Here is a 26,168-nt window from a genome sequence, read left to right on the forward strand (position 1 = left end):
ACAGCGGTTTTGCACCCCAGCCCTTTGTTTAAACAAATTGAAATAGTCTTTAGTGGAGCAGTTTATCAGCACAGACTGCAGTGAGGAGAGAAGCAATGTATAGTACTGTATTTAGGCTCACATAATGGGGAGGGGGGTTTGCCAGGTTGCATTAACACCAGATACTGCTCTGCCCTTTGTGTGTTAAGTCTGAGTTTCATAATCTTTTAATAAAAGTGCTTTGTCATTTTAAAGGTGGTAACAGTATGGGATAAGGAATCTGCATGTGCTCAACACCTGTTATAGACTACAGTTCTGCTTTCACTTTACAGAGGGTGAAAGGTGACTTGCACATGTTTCAACCAGCTGGTATTCAGATCTAGTTGTTTTTTAAAAGATGGTTTCCTGTGCAAACACACACACACACACACACACACTTTATCTATGGGCTCTCAATTTTCTAAATACTTCCCCCTTCAAAGCTGTTTGGACCCTGTATCTGCAAAAAGATTTTTTTTGTTCCAAGGAGCAACAGTTGAAGAGCTAGTTGGTGACTAGCAACTCTTGGACCTTTGGCCTCATCTAAAGGGCAATTTTGTATTACATGCTTATCTTTCTTTCTCTAGGGCCATGACCCCTAACCACCCCATCCCGTTCTACCTTTACAACAACCCTTTGAGGTAGAGCTGAGAGATGTACAAGACTCGTCTAGTTAGCTTTCTTGCAGAGGGGATCTTAACATTTTTGGGGCCGGAATAACCTTTACCAGGAGGTTCAGGCCCAATTAAGCCTGTGGTGAACTTTCTTCCCTAAATTTTTTTTTTTTAATTCCCATGCCAGCCTTGAAAAAATGCAAAGGACAGCAAGCACCGCATTCAAAATAGATTGTCATTTCAATAAACATTTAACTAACCAATGCTATGGAAGTTAATAATGCAGCAGCAAGGTACACAATAAATGCGATTAAACAGCAATTAAATTAGAGTGAAGTGGCTTTCAAGCTCGCCTGAGGCAAAAGTTCTGTGGAAGTGGAAAGCTGCCATTGCCTGTCTGAAAATTAGCCTCGAGCTCTTGTCGAGTCTTAAATCCTAACGCCGCCATATCGGATGCTGGTGCTGAGCTTGGCTTAAGAAGGCCTCACGTTGCTTTGGCGGGCTCTTCAGTGATGTTCTTGAGAAGCGGGGAGTGGCCGCCATCGTGGTTACTGGCGCTGAGGTTGCCCCGGACGCCGCCATCTTAGCTCGCGGGAATTTTGACTAGGAGACCAGCAGAAGAAAATTTTCATAAATGGTTTTAAACTAATGTTGTGCTTTCATTGTAACCCGCTCTGGAACGTTAGGAATCAATCAATAGTAGTTTTATTATTACTTTCACTTATATTTTACAAGGACGAGCAGCATCAAAAAAACACCTAGGAAGCGCCATCTTGTTACTCTAGACTCCAACTCCCATAATCCCTGACCGCTGGCCCTCTTGGCTGGGGCTGATGGGAGTCGGAGTCCTAACGGCTCACAGGTTCTTCCCCCCCTCTATTTTTTCCCTTCTTTTCGTATCTCTATGGGCTCATCATCATCATGGCGTTGCGGGGCCATGGTCGTGGTGGGTCGTTACGCCTTCCTCCGCCATGTTGGGTGCTGGCGCTGAGGCCGCCTAGGGCGGCGCCATGTTAGGGTTGGCTTCCGTCTCCTCTCCTGCTACCGCTACTTCTGCTGTTGCTGCTGCTTCTGCACATGGCGGGAACCGAGAGCGCGGCGACCCCCGGGAGCTTGCTGAATGGAGGCGGAGGTGGGGACGGGCCGGAGGAGAAGCGGCCCCGGCTTGGGGCTGCCCCAGCTCCCTCCGGGTCCGGGCCCCAGGGGAACCGCGTGACGGTGGTGCTGGGGGCGCAGTGGGGGGACGAGGGGAAAGGCAAGGTGGTCGACCTGCTCAGCCTCGACGCGGACCTCGTCTGCAGGTGCCAGGTAAGAGACGAGAAGAGAGCCTGCGAAGGCAATGGGGGTGGGGGGTGTTGGGGGTCTTGCTTAGGACAGGGGTGGCAAGCCTGGGGCTCTCCAGGTGTTGTTGGACTCCAACTCCCATCAGCCCCAGCCAGCAACGCCAGCGGTTGGGGATGACGGGAGCTGGAGTCCAGCAACACCTGGAGGGACGCAGCTTTCCCTCCACGACCCTGGTTTAGGATCCTAAAGTTGGATGGAGGGTCCTCAGAAGTGATCTGGGGCAGATCCACACACTATACATTTAAAGCACACACCCAAGAAAAATGCTGGGGACTGTTTGTTTAAGGGTGCTGGGGATTGTAGCTCTTTGAGGGGTAAACTACAGTTCCCAGGATTCTTTTTATGAGCTTAAAACGATCTGCCTGAAGCATTCCTGATAGGTGGACACCCGGTTTCTACCATGAAGGATAGACCACCACTTTCCAAGGCTATGTAATGTCAGAAAGTTCTCCCTAAAGTTTAGTTCAAATGTGCTTTCTTGTAATCTGAACCTGGTCTCACTCCAGGGATGGGGAACCTTTGGCCCTCCAGACGCTGTTAACAAACAGGACCCATTACTGTTGGCTGTGCTGAATGGGGCTGATGGGAGCTGTGGTCCAGCAACATCTGGAGAGCCAAAGGCTGCCTGCCTTATCCTAGAGCAGGGACACTGGCTCACCAGATAATGCTGGACTCCAACTCCTATCAGCCAACATAGTCGTCACGGGTTCTGGGAGCTGTAGTCCAGCAGTACTTGTAGAGCCGCAGGTTTCTCATCCCTAACTTTGGAGCAGTAGAAAATCAGTTTGGTCCATCTACGTTGTGATAGCCCTTCAAAAACCTGAAATATTTCTATTTCATTTTGCTACCAAAATAAACAGTTCCCCCTCCTATAACAGCACAACCCTGTTCTGTTTCAGTTTGTGTATGTATCTGTAAGCATTTATATATCACTTTTCCAAAAAAAAAAAAACCCACCAAAACACACTCTTCAAAAGTGGATTGTTTGTTTAGTTGCCTCCCAATTAACCATACCCTACAGGCTGTTAACAGATTAAAAACGCCGCCAATCAAGTGTTGCTGTTTTTGGTAACAATGTGTGTCTCTACAGGGTGGCAATAACGCAGGCCATACCGTTGTGGTGGATTCGGTTGAATATGATTTCCACCTTTTGCCCAGTGGGGTTATCAACCACAATGCCACGTCGTTCATTGGTAAGGAATCTTGTGTGCTTGCCACGGTTGTGACAGGCAGCCAAATCAGGTGCAGTGAGGGGGCAGATTTGGGGATGTGTGTTCAAATCCCTGCTGTGACCAAATGGGTGGCTTCTGACCCTGCATAGACTCTTTCCCTTCCCCGCAGTGGATATTCTCCTTCTGCAGTTTCACCCGTTTCTCTTTGTGTCCCTAGACAGGGATTTCCCCCAAAAACCCTACCCTTCTTTCCACTTGGGTGCTTGGGGTTCGGATTATGTGTATTTAAAAGTTGCTGGACACCACTCGGCATGGGAGACTGAACCAGCATAAAGTATAGCCCTATCTGGGAGAGAGATGGGAAGGGAGTGACTCTGTTGTTCTTTGTGGGACACTGTATTGCTCTAGATCAATTTGGGTTCCCAAACTGTGGTCCTCAAGCTTCATTCAGGTGGCCGGTGGCATTTGTGTGTATTTGTGGCTGAAGACAGGAGACGGCACATCCATCAAGTTAGATATTCATATTGGGGGGGAATTCAACATAGCGCTAAGGAGATCACTCTGTCAGTGCTATGTTTTTATCTTCAGGAGAACATTTTGTTTTCCTGTCCATTGTGCTTTTTTAAAGTGTGTATTTTACATTTGACTTGGGCCAGAAATGTTTAATTTGGGTATTTTGTAATGCTTTATTTGTCAGTTTAATTTCGGTTGTAAAACTGCTTTGAGATTTTCAAATGGATCGAGAGGCATACGGACCATTTAAATAAATAAATGAGAGGTTGCCTTCCCTTTCAGGGAACGGTGTTGTCATCCACTTGCCAGGACTCTTTGAGGAAGCTGAGAAGAATCTTAAGAAAGGGTCAGGTGAGTGACACCCCCCCCCCAACAACGTGAGATTCTCCACGCCTGATCTAAAGAAGGGAAATGAAAAGGAAAAAGTGTGTGTGCATTGTGCTGCATGGCTAGGGTACAGCACACACCTTTGTCCCTTTTATATGTGGCTTTCCATTGTGGACTAATGGAAAGTCCACTAATAGAAAACCCTGTTGAGCTAAGAGATGGAAATGTTTAAAAGCCACAAGTGTTCTGTTTCCACAGGGCTAGAAGGCTGGGAGTCTCGGACGGTGATTTCTGACCGTGCTCATCTGGGTGAGTGTCCTGGGAGGAATTTGGTGGTGGGAGTGAAATAACAGTTAGAAAGAGACTGACGTATCTGTCATCTTGCATCTTTCCCAGTTTTCAACTTCCACCAGGCTGTGGATGGAATCCAGGAACAGCAAAGGCAGCTCCAGGGTGGCAAGAAGTAAGTGGGGTGCTGAGGGTGTGGCTCAGTGGCGTAGCATCGGTTGCTGGAGCCCAGGGTAGGCATGGGCATGCATGTTGGGCAAGGGGTGCGCAGTCTTTTTCTGTCTCTGTGGGCACTCTGTCCTTTAGGGCAGGACTGCAGATCCTTTGGCCTCCAACTTCCATCAACACTACCCAGCATAGCTCATAGTCAGGGATAATGGGAGTTGTAGTCCAGAAGTCCCATAAGCCTAAGGCGTCATTGCCAATAGCCAGGGCTGATGGGAGTTGGAGTCCAGCAACATCTGCAGGACCACAAGTCCCCCATCCTTGCTTTAAATAAACAGTGACCCTTTGCCACACTGGTATTTGGTAATAGTGCTGTTGCAAAGGTCTCTTGTTATCGCATATACATTTGAGCTTTGCCACAGATCTAGCATGGGCTCGAGACTATGAAACTTGCCTATTTATTTATTTAAAGCATCATTTCCCTGCTTTTCAGCTGAAATGACCCCCAGGGCAGTTTTACAGATCCATTTGATACAGGAAAAAGACAATCCCTGCTCTCATCTCTCAATCCAAAAGACACAAACACGAAAGGAAAAGAGCTTGGGGGGGAGGAAAGTAAACTCAGTATATTATTTCTTAGTTATGAACTTATAATGACCGTCTGGAAAGGAAAGATTTCAAGGACAGGTACATTGGTATCTCGGGTTACATACGCTTCAGGTTACAGACTCCGCTAACCCAGAAATAGTGCTTCAGGTTACAAACTTTGCTTCTGGATGAGAACAAAAATCATGCCCCGGCGGCGCGGCAGCAGCAGGAGGCCCCATTAGCTAAAGTGCTGTTTCAGGTTAAGAACAGTTTCAGGTTAAGAACGGACCTCTGGAACGAATTAAGTACTTAACCCGAGGTACCACTGTAGAGTCAAAAGTCGCTGGTCTTTCAGAGCAGAGGCCCTGAAGTCCCATCTCTCGTCCTCTCCTGTAGCTTGATGTTAGTGGAGGCTGGTCCATTAAGGCATATGGGGTGCTGCCCCACCAACCTCAGTCTGCCCCCATCCAACCCTCTGTTCTTATCTAAAATCAGGCTGGGGGGCGGGCCCACCTATCAGGTTCCTCCTCCTCCTTAGTCTCCATATTGCCCCTTGTAAAACTCAGCAGGGAGGAAGAGAAAGATGGGGGACAAAACTAGAATTAGCGGGTGCTGCCTTTTGTTAGCTCTGGCTCCACCTGTCATCAGTTGTGGTTCCAGTCACTGTTTAGCCTCCCTTCCTTCCGCACATTAAATGTGTGATGTGTATGTGACAAAAACTGTTCATGAGCCCGCCTAAAAGGCTGGCTCAGGGGGAAAAAGGCAAGGAGTAGCTGCAAAATCTGAAGGAGGGACACACTCAAAACAGGAAATCCCCTTTTCTCTCAAAGAAAATAGGAAAAAGGCCAGTTGAGCTCTAAAGCAAATATTTACCAGCAAAACTGAAGCTATATAAAAGTAAAATTAAGCACAGGAGGTACAGAAGTGAGCTGTAACAACTGAGGTGCCGTCTCATTTTTATCCATCTACGTCTCCCCATTTTCCTGATTCAGTCTTTTCTCTTGTCACCGTCTTTTTGCTCACTAAGATTCGGCTTTGTACTGACAAATGACAAGCCTGGTGGTAGAAACTTGCAGGAATAGTTTTCCGTTGTTTTGGGGACTGAGGTATTCTTGAGCATCATGAAGGTCATTCAGACCTTCTAGGCCCACGGAGAAACAGATGATGTATTCTTCCCAGTGGTACATGATCTCAGCTCAACTAAGGCCTAGTCAGCATTTCTTCTTCCCCCATTCCAGAGCCCACGCAGACATAGGCATTTCTTCCCTCAGAACAAGGCATCCCAGGCCTGTTTAAACCTTGAACCAGAGTTCCTTGACCAAAGTTTGCTTCCATTTTGCTCCCTCATCTTCATTGCACAGCTGTCTCCCCTCCCAACCCCAAATAAGCTGAGCCAACTGTTATAAAATCCAAACATACACATAGGAACATGGGGAGCTGTCGCTAGCTCAGAATTACCTTCACTGACACTGGGAGCAACTGTCCAGGATTTCAGGCAGATGCTTTGCCGCTGAGCTATAGTCCTCCCCAATGTTTGCACATGGAATGCCATGTTCTCCCATACAAAACCCACACTCTTCATCGGAGGTCTCCAACGTGTGTCCTCCAGAACCTCCTGTGGCATCCACAAAATGTCTCTGTAAATATCCCCTCTAAAATCCACAACGTTCGAGAGACATTTTGCCCTTACTGCTTAGTTCCTGTTTGTAGTGGCTAAGCCTCCCCTACATAGAACATCTCCTACCCTTCAACATTCCCACATTTCATTGGATGCCATTCTGAATAAAGGAGAGGTGCAAAGAGCTTCTGTCTTTGTATGAGCGTGGCTATTGTAGCTGCATTTTTCCTATGAATGGGAGGCATGCCTACACAGTTTTGCTGCCCTGTTCCATTTTCGGCCACACCCCACAGCAGCCATTTTGTGTTACACCACACTTCCACGGCAGCCATTTTGTGTCCGACTCTTCATGACCCCCACAGACTCTTCATGACCCCACAGGCCCAAAGCAGCCATTTTGTGTTATGCCACACCCTGTGGCAGCCATTTTACATTATGCCACATTTTGTGACTGGCACCAATTGCACTCTCTCAAAATCCCAAATGTGCCCACTGGCCCAGAAAGGTTGGCGACTCCTGCAGTTCTCAGGCACGGCCAGGGATGCCGCACTCAAAGCCCCCATCTGCACAAAGAAAAACAAGGATGTTGAGAAACAAATTGGCTCCTAATGTATATTTACAAAATCAAAGTTAGAACTGGTCACGATAGGGGGGGAGGTGTTCATTCTTGCAGCATATACTGGTTGCTCCTGTGAAAAGTATTGTGCCCCTCTGGTTACTTTTTTTCAGCCTTGGCACCACCAAGAAAGGAATTGGTCCAGCCTACTCCTCCAAGGCCTCCCGAACTGGCCTGCGCATCTGTGACCTCCTGGCGGATTTTAACGAGTTTTCCAAGAAGTGAGTTGATGGGTGGAAAAGATTATTGTTATGCATCATTGTAAATTACCAGTGAGGATTGCTTAACTGCGTCGTGAATCCGCTGATAAGTTTTCATTTGTCTATTGTCCTTAAGTTGTTCTAAATTGTTTTTAATATTGTTTTCAATCATAAAATAATGGCAAGGCAGTGTACGGCCTACAGCATGTTGTTTTTGGTGCTATAAGCCGCCTCAAGCATGGTTTAATGATGGGAAGGTAGCTTGCAAATAATTGATCGGTGGGGAGTGCAACTGACTCAGCAGCAATCTCTCTCCCTCTCTTAGATTCAGGGTCCTGGCCCAGCAGTACAAAACAACATACTCAGCTCTCAACATTGACACGGAGGCTGAGCTGCAGCAATTGAAGGTGATTATTGGGGTGGGGGTAGGTCCGTGACTACTGGGAAAGAATGCCTCCAGTGATTCATGATTATTGCGTGGAGCTACCCTTACACCTGGTCCAAAAGCTCCATCTTGTGCAAAATATTGCAGCTAGACTGACAGCATATTGACTCAGTTGCTTAAAAGCTTGCCCTGGCTGCCTGTGTGTTACTGAGCCAGGTTAACCTAGAAGGTGCTTAGTAGCTTGGTTCTGGGATATCTTAAGGACCAACTGACCCCTTATATCCTGACCTGATGACTGATATCTCTGGGGCTGTTGGTGTGCCCCCTGTGGCTTAGAGGTGCTGCTTGTAACTACTCGGAGCTGTGCCATCAGTGCAATGGGCCCAAACCTGTGGAACTCCCTCCTGGTAGAGATTAGGCAGGCACCATCCTTGCTGAGTGTTGGGTGCATGACTCAAACTTTCTTAGACTTAGATCAGGGGTCAGCAAACTTTTAAAGCAGGTGGCCGGTCCACTGTCCCTCAGACCTTGTAGGGCAGTGTTCCCCAACCTTGGGCCTCCAGCTGTTTTTGGACTACAACTCCCATCATCCCTCGCTAGCAAGACCAGTGGTCAAGGATGATGGGAATTGTAGTCCAAAAACAGCTGGAGGCCCAAGGTTGGGGAACACTGTTGTAGGGGACCAGACTATATTTTGGGGAAATAAATGCATTGTAAATAAAAGTACACATTCTACTCATGTAAAAACACCAGGCAGGCCCCACAAATAACCCAGAGATGCATTTTAAATAAAAGGACGCATTCTACTCATGTAAAAACACGCTGATTTCCGGACTGTCTGCAGGCTGGATTTAGAAGGCGATTGGGCCAGATCCGGCCCCCGGGCCTTAGTTTGCCTACCCATGACTTAGACTTTCTTGGACTGAGCCCAAAACTGCAACTCATTTTTTAAAAAACCAAAACCCGACAGACTTATGCCGAGAGGATCCGCCCACTGGTGAAGGACGGTGTTTATTTCATGTACAAAGCCCTGCATGGCCCACCCAAGAAGATTCTGGTCGAAGGAGCAAACGCTGCACTCTTAGACATCGATTTTGGTAAGCAACATCATTTTAATACTTGGAATGCAGGAGACCCTTTATTCCCCTCACAGCGGTGGCATAGTCTGGGGGGGGGGGGCCAGAAGGTGGCACCAGGGCGGTTGTCGCAGGTGCAAAATTGTTAGGGGGTGCAAAATTTCAGCACTCAGTGCTGCCTCAATACAGCTGTGTGCTTCCATTGCTGGGCTCCATTGGAAACGGCTTCTCTGTGTGAACCAGGAAGTGACCTCTCCAGACAACGAAATGACTCTTTTCTTATCTCTGCAGCTGTTGGTGATACAAACGCTGCTAGGCAGGCATACTCCATTTCCCTCCCACCCACCGCCTTGGCGTAGCCCCGGGCATTGGCAACCCACACTATGCCACTGCCTCACAAAGCTACGATTCCCAGAGGTCCCCAAGAAGAGGGGTTGCTCGTTAAATTGTGAGGAAATAGGGGCCTCCTAACAACTCTCAGCACCTTTAAAAACCACAACTCCCATTTTGGGGGAACCATAGTGCTTTAAATGTATGTTGCAAAAGTGGCATTCATTGGAGACAATGCATGGGTTCCGTGCGCCACTTACAGGCTGCAATTGGCTCAGTGACGTTGTGAGCATTCTCCTCTCCCCATTAGGTACCTACCCATTTGTGACATCCTCCAATTGCACCGTGGGAGGGGTCTGCACCGGCCTTGGCATCCCCCCACATTACATCGGCAAGGTGTACGGCGTGGTGAAGGCCTACACCACCCGTGTCGGAGTTGGGACCTTCCCCACTGAACAGGACAATGTGAGTCTTTCCCTGAGGGGCTGTGGGGGCAGAACAGGTGCAAGACTTTGCAGCGGAGGGAAAGACTGGGTTACCCACGAATGGTTTGATGACTCTGCTTTTCTGCCATCTTCCAGGAGATCGGCGAGGAGCTGCAGTCGCGGGGGCGAGAATTTGGCGTCACCACAGGCCGGAAGCGCCGTTGCGGCTGGCTGGACCTCGTGCTGGTGAAATACGCCCACATGATCAATGGATTTAGCGCGTAAGCCTCTCTCTCTCAACGCTAGAACTCGGGGACACCTAGCAAAGCTAAATGTTGGAAGTTTCAGGACAAATAAAACAAAGCTCTTCTTCATATATATAGCACACGATTAAACTAGAACTCACTGCCCCAGGAGGCAGTGATGGCTACCAGTTTGGATGGCTGGTTCTGACAGAACCAGGGCTGGGCGATATCCTGTTTTAAAGCCATCCAAACCGGTAGCCACCAGCTGGTGTGGGGTTCTAGAGGAGTTGAGATGTAGTGATCAGATGGGATTACTATGAGGAATTATAACATATGTGTCAGGGGTTCAGAAGGAGAGACATAGGAGGGGGAGCAAATGGAGAGTGAGGAGGAGGAGTACGAGGGGGGCGCAGGCAGTGACAGTGGCCAGAGTTATTCCACAAGCCTCTCTAGCGAATCGGAGGACTCACAGAAGGGAGCGCCGGTGGCCAGAGCGAGGGGGGCTCCAGGGGGGAAGCCCCAGGAGGAAGGGGCTAGCAGGGAGTCCCTGAGCAGCAGTTGGAAATCAGGACCAGCTTCTCCACCAGAGCGCAGTGGGGAGGGGGAGTCCCAGGAGTCGGGACCAGTGTCCTCACCACCAGAGGGAGGAGAGGAGTCAGGTTTGGCAACGCCCACATCAGGAAGCGGGGAAACGGTCAGAAGGAAAGTCACCGGCTGGGCGCGCGCGCCAAGTTCAAATGTACAGGAGCGCGGCACAGCGGGGAGCCCGGGAAGGGAGCCAGGTCCTAAAGCCCGCCGGAGGGAGGGGCAAGACTCAGGAGGCTCAGCGTCAGAGGAGTCCAGGAAGGAGGGAACCCCAGAGGGCAGAAGGACCCAGCGAAGGAAAGAACAGCGCAAGAGGTGGAGCCGGGCTAGAATCTTAAACTGGTGTGGGTGGAGCAGTGAGTCAGAGGGGACTTAGCCGGTCTAGCGTCGAGACGTGGGTCTGCGCGCCCAGAGCTTGGAAATGGAAACTAAACTTTAATAAAGACTTTTGTATATAACATCCACTGGGCGTTGGTCCTCTGTGAGCTGGGACCTAGCGGCAGTCCTGACAGTATGCATCAAGCCATTGTGTCCGCGATGAAACCGTTGCGTTGACTGGGTTTGATTCATTGGCAATAATTTCTGATCGAATCCCACAAGCCTCTCCATCTCTGCAATTTGCTTTCTCTACACCTGACAGGCACGTATAAGCATTCTGAAACACAGGCCAGTTGCTTCATCAGGCATCCTGGGTCATAAAGATAGTAGGTAGCTTTCTGGTGTAGCTATTGTTAGTTTTGTTAATCTTAGGGCCAGGAAGAGAGTTCACAAGGAAATGGTAAATACTCTTTCCTTGCCTGTTTATGACCTCCGGGGTTTTGCTGAATGCATTCCTCTAGTCCTGTTTCATTTACTCTCAGATATGTATGCATGCTCAAGTAGGAAATAGTTTTATTGTAGTTTTAACTTTGTCCCACGTGGGGTTTTTTAAATGCTCAGAGGAAATCTGATTGGTTCTTACAAACACTGTGTAAAAAGTTCTTTTGTGAATAAAACGACCTGGGCCAAGGGGTGGACAGGAATTATTATTATACACACCCCTCCCAGAGTCTTACTGGTCAAGCCTCGTGTGTATTCTATTAATCAGAGTTCAATCCTTCCTTGCTTTGGGAACACTACATTTATACTTTTTGTAGTGTGTCACTGGAATCAAAAACTGAAGAGGCTCATTGTAAGGTGCACATGTGGTCCTCTGATGCCTTCGGTATGACCGCCAGATTCTTGCCCCCGCCCCACATTGAGGGGTGCACCATTTGCACAGCGAGGGTCAAACACCTGACACATACATGTGTGCTAATGGCTGTGCGTGAATGACCCAACCTCCACCCCAGGCCCTGCCCATAGCCACACAGCCCCCTGGCCTTCCACCCATATAGGGCCTTCAGTGGCAAACAGGCATTGCCTGCTCCTGTTGTGACTGTAAAGCTGTTCCCATCTCTTGAACCTAGTTCATAACCCTGTAACCGTTGCCCTCTGCTCTGCTCCACAGCCTAGCTGTGACCAAGCTTGACATCCTGGACACCTTCGAGGAGATCAAAGTGGGCGTGGAGTACCGGCTGAATGAGAAACGCATTCCTTACTTCCCAGGTGATGCTGTGGGCCTATCCCAGCGGTCAGCAAACTTTTTCAGCAGGGGGCCTGTCTACTCTCCCTCAGACCTTGTGGGGGGCCGGGCTGTATTTTGAAGGGGGAAAAAAATGAACGAATTCCTATGCCCCACAAATAACCCAGAGATGCATTTTAAATAAAAGGACACGTTCTATTTATGTAAAAACACACTGATCCCTGGACCATCCGCTGGCCAGATTTAGAAGGCGGTTGGGCCAGATCCGGCCCCCGGGCCTTAGTTTGCCTACCCATGGCCTAGCCTGTAGGCCAGTCAGCAATGGGAGGGAGGCTGTTTTAGCCTTTGCAGTTTAGGCCTCAATCAGGGGACCTGCAACCCTTCAGGTGTTGCTGGACTCTGCTTCCCATCAGCCCCAGCCAGCATGGTCAATGCTGAGGGATGATGGGAGTTGTCCCAACCACATGCAGAGGGCCACAGTCTCCCCACGGCTGGTTTAGGCCCTTACGGGTTCTCTCCTTCGGTTCAGAAGACAGGAGGAATGTGGCGAGCAGTGTCCTGGAGTCTGCATAGAGCAGCCTTCGTCTCCCAGCTGGTGCCCTCCAGCTGTTTTGGACTACAATTCCCATCACAGGAGTGCTGGCTGGGATTCATTGGAATTGTAATCCAAAGCAGTTAGAGAGTCCCTGGTTGGCAGAGGCTGGTGTAGAGAAAAACAGGTTTCGCTGAGAGTGGGGGTTAAGAAAGACTGTCAAGGGGGAGGGACTGCTTCACATAACTCATTGTTAACTTATGGATCTCACTGCCACAAGATGACCTCTGGCTTGGGACAGCTTTTAAGGACGAGTTAGGCAAATTAATGGAGGTGAAAGGACTGTTATAGCTGCGTGTTCAGTTTCAGAGGCAACATGCTCAGTTACTTATTTACCGTATTTATACTAGTCTATAACAGCCTAATCCTTGGAGTTGTTCAGGAATTCAAATAGATAAAAAGCAAGTGCTATTCTGAAAGGTTCGGCCCGCCATCTTCATTCAAATTGGCATCCAGTTGTATCCAAATGTAGATGAAAACTTGCTCCCTGACCTCAGGAACATCCATGCCCTATTCGGTTACAGTGGGTTGTATCTACGTATGATGGGTTTCCTCATGAGTAGGACTAGCACTGACTGCAACCCAGTGCCATAAAAGATCTCCAAATGCATGCATGCATTCAAAACCCACTGATTTCAACCAGATTTTGTACGATGATCCCAGAGATCAAGGAACCTTTCAGAATGGCGCTCATTTTAATTCCAAATTTCCAAATCGCACTGATATTTTTGTTTCTTAAAGCTTCTGAGCAGCCCTGGGTACAACATTGCTAGTAATGAATAAGAATGCCCAGAGACGGCTTAGACTCTTAGAGCATAACCAGAAAACCCAAATTTAACAAGAGCTTCTCTTTCCCCCACCTTCATGGACGTCCACAGCCAACCAGGAGCTCCTCAACAAAGTGGCCGTGGAATACAAGGTGTTGCCAGGTTGGCGGTGCAGCACCGAGGAGGCCCGCAGTTTTGGTGATTTGCCCCCCGAGGCCCAGGGCTACATCCGCTTCATTGAGGAATATCTGGGGGTGCCAGGTGAGTTGTGGCCCATGCAAATGGAACTTTTCCAGCACCCACACTTTGGAACTCCCTGCCCATTGATGATAGGCAAGCACCTCCTTTGCTGTGGCGTTTCCACCATCCAATATCTTTCTGTTTGTTGCTTAAGCAACGCTGCCCAGAGGTGTGAATTTGGCACATATTTTACTTCTTAATGTATGGGTTCTATCCCAGGAGCAAACCCATTGAAATTAATGGATCTCAGTTAGCCATGTCCATGAATTTCAATATATCTGGGCAGGATTAGTGTTGGCTGCAACCCTTTATTGTGAAGGGGGGGCAGGAATGGCCAACTTGTTTTTAAACGTCTGATTTCATCTGTCCTATTAATGTATGTTTTATATTTTATGTTGGCCAGTTAGAGGTTTTGAAGGTTAACGTGTGTGTGTGTGTGTGTGTGTGTGTGTGTGTGTGTACGTACACACACACACACACACACACAGAGGTATATAAACCTTGTTTGGATAAATAAAGGTGTTTCTCTCTCAAACCCCCCCCCCTTCCCCTGTTTTGCAGTCAAGTGGATTGGAGTGGGGAAATCGCGCAGATCCATCATCAAGCTCTTCTGAGGATGGCTGCAGAGCGGAGCTCACGTCTTGGAAGGAGGCGGCAGCAACCACAGGCACTGCCCCTTGTCACCGCTATACTCAGTTCACGGACTAATCAGCACATGGGAAATATGGGGATCTTCCCGCCCCATCGGCCAGCCTCCCACCACCTTCACTCAGCTAAGAGCACTCCTCACCTCCTTGCCCACTGCAGAGGCTTGTAGCCTCAGCGTAACAGAGACATGCTGCCTCCGAGATCTTTCCTTTTCTTTCCAGGCTGGTTAATGCCACACACTCCGCTTTCCCCTTCTGCGTCTGGTCGTTCTTCTCTTCCCTCTCATAGGGGCTGCTGCCGTTCCGCATCTGGCAGCCTCGGTACTCCTGCGTCTTGTGATGGGCAGGGACACAGTCTCCCGAAATTGTAGGGCATCCCCTTGTAGCAGAAAGCCGTTCCCAGAAATGGGACAGTTAACTTCTGTTCGCTCCGAGCGTGGATTCCTGTTGCTGTCCTCTTGCACTGAAGACGGTGGCCAAATTCAAGCCACGGTTTCTCAAGCGTTGAAAAGCTGCAGCAAACCTTGGCTGCACGCCCTCGTCTCTCCCGTCTTCTCTTCTGGCGTGGCCACACAGAGATTGGAAGCTTTTGCTTCTTTCGTTGTTTCTGATCAGCCACAGTTTAGCGTGACATCTGGACCCTAAACCCTAGCTAGGTGTTAACTCAGTCAGTTTTGTTCAGGTGAAACAACAAACTGCGGCTCATCATAAAGCAGGAGCAAAAGTTTCCAGACTCTTCTTTGCCTCCATGATGGAGGAGGATAGAGGGGAAATGCGTAAGCTCATTTCCGTCCAATAACATTGCCGTTGCCTTCTCTCTCTTCTCTTCACCTGGTTTTATGGGGAGTTTCCCAAAAGATTTAGCATTTAACACCCTGCCTTCTGTGATTGGACATAACTATGCAAATCAAAGCTCCCCATCTGATAGCGGTGCTTGGGGTTTGCGTTGACGCACAGGAGCACTGCCTGTAATCTTCGGAAGCCCAGGGTTGCATTTGAGTGTTCACAGGGACTAGAATCCTGACTATTCTTTTTTATTCTTTTCAACTCTAAAAGTGGAGATTCAAGGGGCCAATAGACTAGATACCAAAGCGTTCTCAGCACAGACTTGCACAACCACACCTTCCCAACCCAATGAAGTATTCCTGCCTTTGCGTCTCTATGCGTGTGTGCATGGGAGTGTTAGAAAGCTCCCTTTGTCACAGTGTCATCCTTGCCCCCAGCGGGGGGCTCTAATTTTCAGGGCATTGTCGTGTCTGCCAATTTTCACTGTGCACAGAAATTAGCAATAAAGAACAGTGGTTTATTTTATGAACGGTTTGAATCATGAAGGAAGCGTCAGGCCGGGACTGCTCTATTTTTTGTATCAGTTGTGTTGAAGGGTTCATGCGCCCCGACACACACTTTTCTAGCTCAAAGTGTTCCCAACTCTGGGGCATTTCCTGGCAGGAAAAGGCCAGACAAACTCAGATCTGTGAGCCATAAATGGCCCTCCAGGCCTGTCTGGCTTGTGGGACTCTTCCTCAGCCCACGCCTTTCACCTGCCTGGCTTTGTGGTTTTGCCCAAATGGGATATGTCCATGAGCTCCGATTATGCCTTGTCTGGTTGGAGGACAGACACGGGTTTCTATAGAAAGACACATTGCTCCACCCACTTTGCCTCTGGCTCCACCCATCGCTGGCATGTTTCCCCCCCCCTGCCCACCCCCCAAGACAAGGCAGCCCAGGTTTCCCCATCCATCCTGTATGGTGAACCTAAGTTTGATGCCAACCTCTTCTTGTGCCCTTGAAACCTTTTAGGCTCCCGACTCCCATCCACCCCCTACTGCTGGCTTGCCCAAAGGCCCCAGGGATGGTGGAAGTTGCAATTCGACGTCTATTGTGGGCCTCCAGCCCCAGCCAGTTTGGCAGATGTTAAGGGACAGCGATGGGATTTGCGATCCAGCAATGTCTGAAGGGCACCAGCCTGGGGGAGCCTTTGAGCAGCGTCAGTGTCGTCGTTTTTAACTACATTTATTCTCGAGCTCAAAGAAGACCCTGAAACTAACTGGCAGCAGGTGGGAGAGGAACACATTTCGGACTCGCCAAGTTTCCGGTGGTTCCGTTTTTCAAGTTTTCCACATGCTCTTGCGCACCTGCCCTGAGCAAACCTGGCGCCAGAGTTTTGCAGTCCTGATAACCAAAAGTCCGCCCATACTTCCTCCTTGCATGCCAGAGTTTCTTTTTGATTTTGTTGTCTTGATCCAGAGTTAGTTGGCTCCGCCTGCCATTGTCTCTGGTCAAACCTCCTGTTGGGCTCCCCTGCCTTCCACCCCATCAGCCCTGATGGGCACCGGCCACCACTGGGTTTGACCTGTGTTAGCTTTGGCTGCTCAGGCTGGGGGCCGATGGGGGGCTAAGAGTCCAACAACAGCTGCAGGGCCCACAGGTCTCCCCCGACCCCTTAGCAGATTCCTCCCCACCTCTCCAACTCAAAACCACTCCGGCCCAGCTTCAGTGGCTCCAGTTAATTTTATTACTTTCTGTGCTCTCTGATACAGTGTGAGTTGGGCAGGTGTGTGTGTGGCACAAACCGCCTCGGCCCGTTTTGGAAGAAATCAAAACCCTTCGCTCTTTTACCCCCTGGGTAGAATTTTTTTTGCGGGGAGGGTGAAATTTTTCAGTCCCTCTGGCCATTAGGATGGAAACTTGGTTGAAATAGGTGGTGGGTAGCTGGAGGGGGCAGTTTGTAGCAAAACCATCCACAGATTGGGCATACAGTAGGGGGCGATTAATACCTCTAGGTCTCGTTTTTGGGGAGAATGGGTGCCTTCTTCCTGCCACCCTGTATTGACTGTGGAGGGTCCACTTAGAAGGAAACAGGAGGGGGCGCTGTATCCATATCACTTGCAGAGTTTGAATTGTGCTCGGTTAAAGTGTACGGAGAAGTTAGCCTTGCAGTGGAACATGTGGAGGGGGGAATTTGAAAGTGGAAACCTCCACAACTGCCCTGCCAATCCCTTCCCCAAAACAGCCAAGACTTGGGCTTGGAGGTACATGGCAGCCTTCTGCGCAAACCCAATTCAATGCTGAGCAGTGATAAGGGTGTCCCAGGACTGGAAGATGCGAGGGATGGAGCGGAGGGGAGAGAAGGAAATCTGAGCAGCCCAGATGCCCCCCTGGGCCCAAGGGGGTGAGGTGGGGAGACAGACATAGCTCAGAGGAGGGCACAGAAGAACTTTTTCTCTCGGAACGGGTTTTCGGAGGTGGGCACAGGGGTGATGAGAGGGTCCTCGCAGGCGTGGGCATCGCAGTAAGTCATCAGGTCCGCAGCAGCCTTGGAGACCTGCCAAGGGAAGGGGGAGAGTTGAAAACTCCAGCCTTCTGATGATGTCAGTTTGTAAAAGGATGCATTGCACAGAGAAAGCGGATAGAGAGAAGTTTTCCTCCATCGTAACAGTAAAGGGACGCGGGTGGCGCTGTGGGTTAAACCACTTTGCACTTTGGCTCCAAAGTGCTTTTGAACTGCTAGGTTGGCAGGAGCAGGGACCGAGCAATGGGAGCTCACCCTGTCACGGGGATTCGAACCGCCGACCTTCTGATCGGCAAGTCCTAGGCTCTGCGGTTTAACCCACAGCGACTATACCAGTGTTTCCCAACCTTGGGCCTCCAGCTGTTTTTGAACTACAATTCCTATCATCCCCGGCCACTGGTCTTGCTAGCTAGGGATGATGGGAGTTGTAGGCCAAAAACATCTGGAGGCCCAAGGTTGGGAAACACTGGACTATACAGTTCAGTAAAAGCTCGTTCTCGCCACATGAGGTTGCATCTGGGCAAGCCATGTGTTGCTCGCAGTTGTGACCAGAAAGCAGCTTTGCTGCATTCCTAGCAGTTCAGGCCTCGGGGGGGGGGGGGGAGATCTGCCCTGAGCTGCTGTTCACCCTCCTCAAATGGGCAGCGACTTCACGTTCTTCGCACATGTCGAAAATTACAAGGAGTAATTCGATTCATTGGTCCTTGAGCACACACACAGACACACGGACTTGTATGGCTGCTCCGAAGCGAAGTGGTTGAGCAGCTGCTCTGCCTGCGGAAGGTGCCCGCCACACATTTAAAAAGCACATGACAGGATGCTGGACTAGATGGGTTTGGGGCTGATGCAGGATGTCTCTGAAGACCAGTTGCTGGAAATCGCAAGTGGGGAAAATCACTATTAACTTAAGTCCTGCTTTGGGGCATCTGGTCAGCCACTGTGAGAACAGGATGCAGGACCAGATACCGTATTTTTCGCTCTAAAGGACTCACCCAACCATAGGGCACACATTGTTTTAGAGGCGGAGAACAAGAAAAAAAATTCTCCCCTTCTCTACTCAGCGCCCCTTCAGCGAAGCGGCAGGAGAAACAAGAGCCCCTTCCATTTCTCCTCCCGCTTGGCTGAAGGGGCGCTGCGCAGCTCTCCCTCTCTGCTGAAGCCAGGAGAGTCTTGCTCTCCCAGCTTCAGCAAAAGGAACCCGAAGCCTCCAGAGCACAGCAGGACCTCCCGCTGCGCTCCGGAGGCTTCAGCGAAAGCAATGCGAAGCCTCCGGAGCGCGGAGAGAGCGCTCCCTCTGCGCTTCGGAGGTTTCGCATTGCTATCGCTGAAGCCAAGGAGCCTGCATTCGCTCCATAAGACGCACACACATTTCCCCTTAATTTTTGGAGGGGGAAAAGTGTGTCTTATAGAGCGAAAAATACAGTAAGCATTTGGCCTGATCCAGCAGGCTTACTCTACTGTGGTCCTTGCCATCCTTAGATTGTAAATTCCTTGGGGCAGGGACCTGTTTTCCCCCTCCTCTGCAAGGTGCTACATGTACTGATAGTGCTACATAAATAAACACCAGGTCATCTTTTTGGGGGGCAATTTTTTTTTTACTGACTTTCCAAATTTGGAATGCCAGGTCATTTCCCCCATCTAGCCCAATACTAGCAGCAGCTCTCCAGGGTTTCAGACTGGGAATGTTCGCAGCCTTGCCTGGAGACGTTAAGGATCTTCTTCATGCAAAGCAGATTCTCTACTACTAGAAATGAGAAGGGGTGAGGAACCTGTGGCCCTTGAGTGGCTGGCACTACAAATCCCATCAGTGCCAGCCAGGATGGCTAGGGATGATGGGAACTAGAGTCCAACAGCATTAGCTGCATGTGCGTCACACCTGACCCCAATGGGGGGACCAGTAATCTACTGCCTTTTTGGCCCCCTTCTTCCTACCTTTATCCTGCACATGCTGGCCTCAATCTTCAGTTGCTCCACCATCTTCCGGGCCTGCCCAATACTCATAGTGCTGTTCACTGGAGTTTCGCCCTTCATGAGGATTCTGCGACAGAAATCATGGAGCAAAAGATACTATAAAAACACTGGGTGTCGCTGTGGACCCTATTTTAGGTGAGTTTTTTATATATATATAAAAGAGGATTGGTCATATGTAGGAAGGAGATGAGGACTCTCAAGGGCTATTTAGTAGCTAAATGGAACCTGCATATTCAGAGGCACTCTGGATACCAGTTTATGGGACCAAATACTAGCAGGAGGCCATTGCCTGTATGGGCTGTGTATATACCATACATTAGAAACACATGGCACCCCCCAAAAATCATGGGAACTGTAGTTTACCTCTCACAGAGCTATAATGCCTAGCATCCTGAACAAAATACAGTACAGTGGTACCTCGGGTTAAGTACTTAATTCGTTCCGGAGGCCCGCTCTTAACCTAAAACTATTCTTAACCTGAGGTACCACTTTAGCTAATGGGGCCTCCATGCTGCCGCCGCACAATTTCTGTTCTCATCCTGAAGCAAAGTTCTTAACCCGAGGTACTATTTCTGGGTTAGCGGAGTCTGTAACCTGTAGCGTCTGTAACCCGAAACGTATGTAACCCGAGGTACCACTGTACCTAGGATTCTTGGGGGGGGGAGAGGGGGGAAATATTATAAATGTATGATGTGTATGCTGCCCTCCCTTGCTTGGTAGCTTCCTGGCATCACTTGGAGAAACACGATCCTGACCTGAATGAATTTTTGGTCCAATCTAGCCCAAAGTGCTCCCCCACCCACTTTTTATGCATCCTGATTGGTCACAACTTAATCTGGAATGAGCTGGGGCTGTAAAGCGGCCCACAATTTTTTGTCATTTTTTTTTTTTTAAATAAAGGATTCTTTTAGCCCACCCTTCAGGGAACATTGTCAGGCCAGCCTACAACACGGATGATAGACTGCAAGTACAAAATACAGAGTTGCGTGGAAATTAACACCGGAACAGAGCAGCAGCATAAGAATTAAATGCAACAGGTTGAAAACATCACACCATGTGTTTAGGGGGCATTTTGAGACACTCTCTGTTTGTGGGCAAGATTAGTTCACATAACAGCAAATCCAGGTTGTGCATTTATAGATTATTTGGGAGATCTTGGGCAATAAGCCCACTTCCACAAAAGAACAGCCTTTTTGTGATAAATAAAGGAATGGGAAAACACACTGGAATAAGTAGGATGACACTTGCTTTGAGGCAACATCGTCTAATCTCCCCACTGAGGAGTGAATGCTTGTTAAATAGCGTCTATCATCTCAACTCCCTGCAAAGCAGTTTAGGAAGAAACCTCTATAAACAGGCTGTCTGGAAAGGCCCGTATGTTGCCTGCTAAAATCCTATGCAAATAAACATTTATTTGCCTGGCAGTAGAATAACATGAAAGACCACATCTACACCGTTAGTTTAAAGCACTATAATACCCCTTTAAACATCCATGGCTTTCCCAAAAGAATCATGGGAACTGTAGCTTGTTGAAGATGCTGATGATTGTTAGGAGACTCAATTATCCTCATGGAGCTACAATTCTCAGAGTAGTCTTATAATCAATCTGCCATTCGTCCAGATTTTCTCATACCTCTTTTTTGCCATTTTTTTAATTGATTTTCCAAATTTCAACCCAATCCTCACTGATTATTACAAATTAACACCAAATTTATGAAATTTTAATTAAATGATTTCCCACTCGCCATTGTTGATGCGACCTTAGCTTCTAATATTACTGCATTAACTCTTTTACATTATCTCCAGTTACACTCCATTACCCAAAATTATCCCTTAATTGTCATCTGTACTCTTAGCTGTTTCCATTCGTGTTGAAACAGTACCTAGAGCATTTACATACTTTTGTAAAAGTTCAGGTGAGCATATAATACTGTACTTCTTTTCCTTCCATTCTGTGCATGACAGTTCTGTATATGACAATCTTCATTGGCCTTATCCTCTGCCATTTATATCAAACGGATTTTCCCGGACATTAGGTAAAAGGTAAAGGTACCCCTGCCCTTACGGGCCAGTCTTGACAGACTCTGGGGTTGTGCGCCCATCTCACTTAAGAGGCCAGGGGCCAGCGCTGTCCGGAGACACTTCCGGGTCACGTGGCCAGCGTGACATCGCTGCTCTGGCGAGCCAGAGCCGCACACGGAAACGCCGTTTACCTTCCCGCTAGAAAGCGGTCCCTATTTATCTACTTGCACCCGGAGGTGCTTTCGAACTGCTAGGTTGGCAGGCGCTGGGACCGAGCAGCGGGAGCGCACCCCGCCGCAGGGATTCGAACCGCCGACCTTTCGATCGGCAAGTCCTAGGCGCTGAGGCTTTTACCCACAGCGCCACCTGCGTCCCATTCCTTCCCGGACATTACCATGATGTAAAAGGCAGAATTGACATCTGGGAGGGATTTCTGAAAGGTGGCGCTTTGTCCTGGATCTTAGGCAAGGCTTTTACCTTTTGAAATGTGGCAACCCTAACCAGCGAACTCTCAGAATTACAGTTCTAGGAAGGGAACAAGGGTGTCTCCTATCAAAACTCAGCACCCCTGAAGAAATTGCAGCTCACAGATGAGGTGCCACAGCTAAGCCACCCACCTAATTTCCAATTAATCTTTTTATAATCCAGAGGAATGATAGACTCTACAGTACACCACCTGGTTTTCCTCCTGTGAGTGCTTGTTAAATACAGGGTTGGCAGGGGAGAGTTTGAAATGCAAATACTTTGAACAATGGAACTTATTGATGTTGCTCAATCTAGCATAGTGGCTTTCCAGGGTTTCTGGTAAGGGGCAGTCCCAGCCCGAGCTGGAGATGCTGATCAGGGAACCTGGGATTTTATGCACATGCAAAGCAGATGTTGTGCCACTGGGAACATGATTGGGAAATCGACAATATCCAGTGGTGATGTTGCCATGAAAGTGACACATCAGGTTATCCTTGATAAAGACTGGGGCGGTGTTGCAAACTCCTGGCACTTGACCAGTCCCTGTCAAGCCTTCTTTTAACAAGAAGCTGTTAGCTTGAACCTGGACCTGTTTTCAAGGTCAAAGCTTCAAGGAGAGCTAGCTGCCCTCCAGACATTTTTTTTGGACTCCAATGCCCATCAGCCCCAGCCAACATGGCCAATGGACAGGGATGATGGGAGTTGTAGTCCAGCAACATTTTGCTTCTTCCTTTATAAACCACACTTCCATATAAAATATCACCAGGCAGCATACAGACAAAAAACACACAGTATTGCAATGACAATATCAAAGGTTGGGATGTTTCCCATCAACTTTTGACACTGTTAACCAAATGGCAGCTCCCAGGATTCCTTTGGGGGGAGCTGTGTCTGCAGTGGTATAAAAGCGCTATAAATATATAGTGCGGATGGGGTCTGAGTCAAATCAGAGGTCTGTAAAAGTGTTGTCAACCCCGGCTGGCAGCAACTTCTTAGGCCCAGACAGGGACTATTCCCATCCTAGCTAAAGACAATGGGGACTGATGGAGTTCTAGCAATAATCTAGGCCTTGCCTGAGGAAGAGAGCTCCAGCCCTCAGGCTAAGGAGTCTTGATTTAAGCCAAGATCTAAAACCAGGAATCTGGTGGTTGTATTTTTAATGGCCTGAGGACAAGAAGGAAAGGACAGGCTGTCTCTGGGAGTAATGCAACAGCACTTTCCCTCACCGATCCCAAATATATAGGGAGAAAAGTTCAGGCCTTGGGGTTTGAAAGCCCTGGTAGCCAGCCAATGAATTTCTTTTTCCTTTTCTTAAAAAGGTTTCACATTCTGCCAAATGAAGTGACTACAGAAGGCATTGCAAGGGGGTTATAGGGATAGGCAACACAAGGACCCCTGCTAGTGGTAAGGTGGATTGTAAAGCCAACATGATGTACTTTGTAGTCAGACTATAGGTCCCATCAGCCCCAGCCAACATAGCCAGTGGACAAGGATGATGGGAGCTGTAGTCCACTACCTTCTGGAGGGCATCATATCAGCTCATCCTGAGAGGAAATCCGTTAAACCAGAGATGGGGAACCTGTTGCCTTCAAGAAGTTCCTGGACTTCAACTCACGTCAACTCTGAGCATTGACCATGCTGTCTGGGGCTGATGGGAGTTGTAGTCCAAAAATAGTCCCAAGTTTGGGAAACACTGACCTAAGCAATCCACTCCAGGATAGCATTCCATTCAGTCACATGTGTCCTCAATTTAAGATATTTTCTTTGGGGCATCAGCCTATATGCCAAATATACAGTAGGTGTCAAGGAGTATTGGGGACAGGTCATAGTTCAGTTGCAGAAGGAACCAGGTTCAGTCTCCAGCATCTCCACCCATGCCTGAAATCCTGGAGTGCTGCTGCCAGTTAGTGTAGACAACACTGAAGTAGATGGACCAGTGATCTGACATGATATATGGCAGCTTCCTATGTTCCTTAATGTACCTTCGTTTTAAGGTTCATAGCTCGTTGGGCCATGGCTTCAGTGCCCTGCCTGAAACCCTGGAGAGCTACTGCCAGTCAGAGTAGACAGTACTGAGCCAGATGGAACAATGGTTTGACGTGGTATAAGGTGGTTTCCTATATTCCTGCAGCGAATGAATGCTATATGAGGGTTAAATTTCTCCACATGAGTTTTTTCCCCTTTCAAGACAAAGAAGCTCCCCCCATTATCTCACTTCCTCCCTTTACAGCCCACCTTCCATGAGAACAAATACTCACCCCATGAGCTCTACCCAATCCTTTATTATTATTATTTTTAAAATTGCTGCCCCACCCTCACCTCTTTCCTTCCTTTTTCTTTTCTTATTAGATGCAAAAAAAATAAAGGGGTGGGGAGTGCAGAAAAGCTATATCAGGCAGGGAGATGTTATGAAGCATGAACAAATGGCAGTTCCAAAGGCTGGCATCAGAATTCAAGACCCCCCACTATGATTTCACATTTGTGTTGGTTCCCTTACGCTTGGCATAGCTGTGGGGAAGGAATCTCTGGCCAGAAGCCCTTTCCTCTATTTCTATCTGCTTCTCCACTCCCCACCCCCAGCCCAAGCAATCCAAGGAACGTAGACCATGGAAACACAAAGCTACGACAGCTACTCACACCCTCCTTCTTTTGTCTACTCTTTTGCCACATTTTATTTATATAGAAAAGCATTTATAGACTAGCAGTTCCCACAAGGCAGTGTGCCACACAATACATACAATAAGAAAATCTATCACACTGTCAGAATAGTGCAAAATGGTCATTCAAATCCCTGGCTGATCAGAAAAAAAATACATTAAACATTTGCATAGGCCCATCAACATTAGGTCTCTGCCCTGGAGAGATTCCATATGCCAGATATCCTAATCTTCCCTCCCTGCATGCCAGGACCCGCCTTCCACCCCCCCACCTCAGAGTTGTTGGAGATTTCCCCCCAATACAGACCTTTATTTTGGATCCCTGTTGGGAATGAAGAGATGGGGATGTAAATGTGGGTGCCTGTTGTTGATTCTTCTCAGCCTTGGGTGTGTTCAGATGATCTGGCGTCGAGAGGAAGACTCTGGTCCTCTCTCCCCACCTGGACTTGAGGGTGGGGGGGTAGAGGAAAGGGCGTGGGTGTTTTCCACAAGGCACCTTTCTGCTTCCTTCCCCCCACCAAAGCGGTGACTCCACCCTGGTGTCTCCCCAGTACTCTCCTCACCTCTTCCAGGATGGACCTTAATTAAATAGAACTGGTACCTAGAGGATGCTCCAACAAGCCACTTAAGGCTGGGGCTGAACCATCTCTGTGGCAGGGGTGGTGCTGGTTGTGGAGGTAAACCCCCCACATGGGTTTCTCTAAAAAGACGGCTGCTTTTTCTGGAGTGGAAGGCTACAGTTGCTATGGAGGAAATTTAATTAAAGAGAAGAGACATGAGGTTATGTGGGGAAAGCACAGCTAAGGAGTGGGGGATGCTGGCCCACACACCCCTCATGTGCATAGTGGTACAGGCGCATGGGAGCTGCAGTACGGTGTCAGCATCTCCCTTTCATTTGGAAATCTGACATCAATGCACACTGCCTACTTTTCTCCCCTCCTTCCAGGCTCCTCATACCCCCCCCTTTCTAAATAGGCACAGCAGGTACATAAGCAGCTTTCACTCCCTGCAGCACCTTGAACTATATGTGATGTGGGAGGCAGAAAGCTGAAGGAAAGAGAACGTTTTATTGTCTCGGTGCCACATGACAAGCCTTCTTTGCCACTCCAAGGCCTCGCCTGCTCCTTCACATCGAGTGAAACTGCCGATTTCCATCTTCAGCTATTCGGAGGCCTAAATCCATGCAATTTCCCCCGGTAGAAAGGGGGGTAGAAAGGGGACCTAGGCACATAACGGAACCCTACGAAGCTACACTGCAATGAGCCATATCACTGATCCCTCTAGCATGCACTCTCCAGTGTTTCAGACAGGGGTCTCTCCCAGATGTTCTTGGAGACGCAGAGGATTGAACCTGCATGCAAAGCAGGTGCTTTGCAACTGAGCTACAGCCCCAAGAGGGACCCATTTATTGGCTGTTTATTAACCTATCTTCCCTTCTGCTT

At 48.7% G+C, this 26,168-nt stretch overlaps 2 protein-coding genes across 2 annotated transcripts; one reads left to right on the forward strand and one right to left on the reverse strand.

Moving 5' to 3' along the window:
* The first annotated feature begins 1,386 nt into the window (after positions 1 to 1,386).
* On the forward strand, positions 1,387 to 15,630 carry LOC310833273 (adenylosuccinate synthetase isozyme 2-like). The gene is made up of 13 exons (XM_083715879.1): positions 1,387 to 1,940; positions 3,067 to 3,169; positions 3,944 to 4,012; positions 4,247 to 4,297; positions 4,385 to 4,451; positions 7,377 to 7,484; positions 7,789 to 7,870; positions 8,819 to 8,945; positions 9,565 to 9,719; positions 9,836 to 9,960; positions 11,999 to 12,096; positions 13,544 to 13,693; positions 14,234 to 15,630. Exons 1-13 carry the CDS (start codon positions 1,710 to 1,712, stop codon positions 14,284 to 14,286), a joined length of 1,419 nt encoding a protein of 472 aa, XP_083572005.1. The 5' UTR covers positions 1,387 to 1,709; the 3' UTR covers positions 14,287 to 15,630.
* Positions 15,631 to 16,811: 1,181 nt separating this feature from the next.
* Positions 16,812 to 25,451, reverse strand: GNG3 (G protein subunit gamma 3). The gene is made up of 3 exons (XM_083716224.1): positions 25,034 to 25,451; positions 19,544 to 19,649; positions 16,812 to 17,644 (listed from the first exon to the last, which is right to left on the reverse strand). Exons 2-3 carry the CDS (start codon positions 19,640 to 19,642, stop codon positions 17,516 to 17,518), a joined length of 228 nt encoding a protein of 75 aa, XP_083572350.1. The 5' UTR covers positions 19,643 to 19,649; positions 25,034 to 25,451; the 3' UTR covers positions 16,812 to 17,515.
* Positions 25,452 to 26,168: the final 717 nt, after the last annotated feature.

Source organism: Podarcis gaigeae (genome assembly GCF_964106915.1).
Source record: "Podarcis gaigeae genome assembly, chromosome: 16".
Classification (NCBI taxonomy): domain Eukaryota; kingdom Metazoa; phylum Chordata; class Lepidosauria; order Squamata; family Lacertidae; genus Podarcis; species Podarcis gaigeae.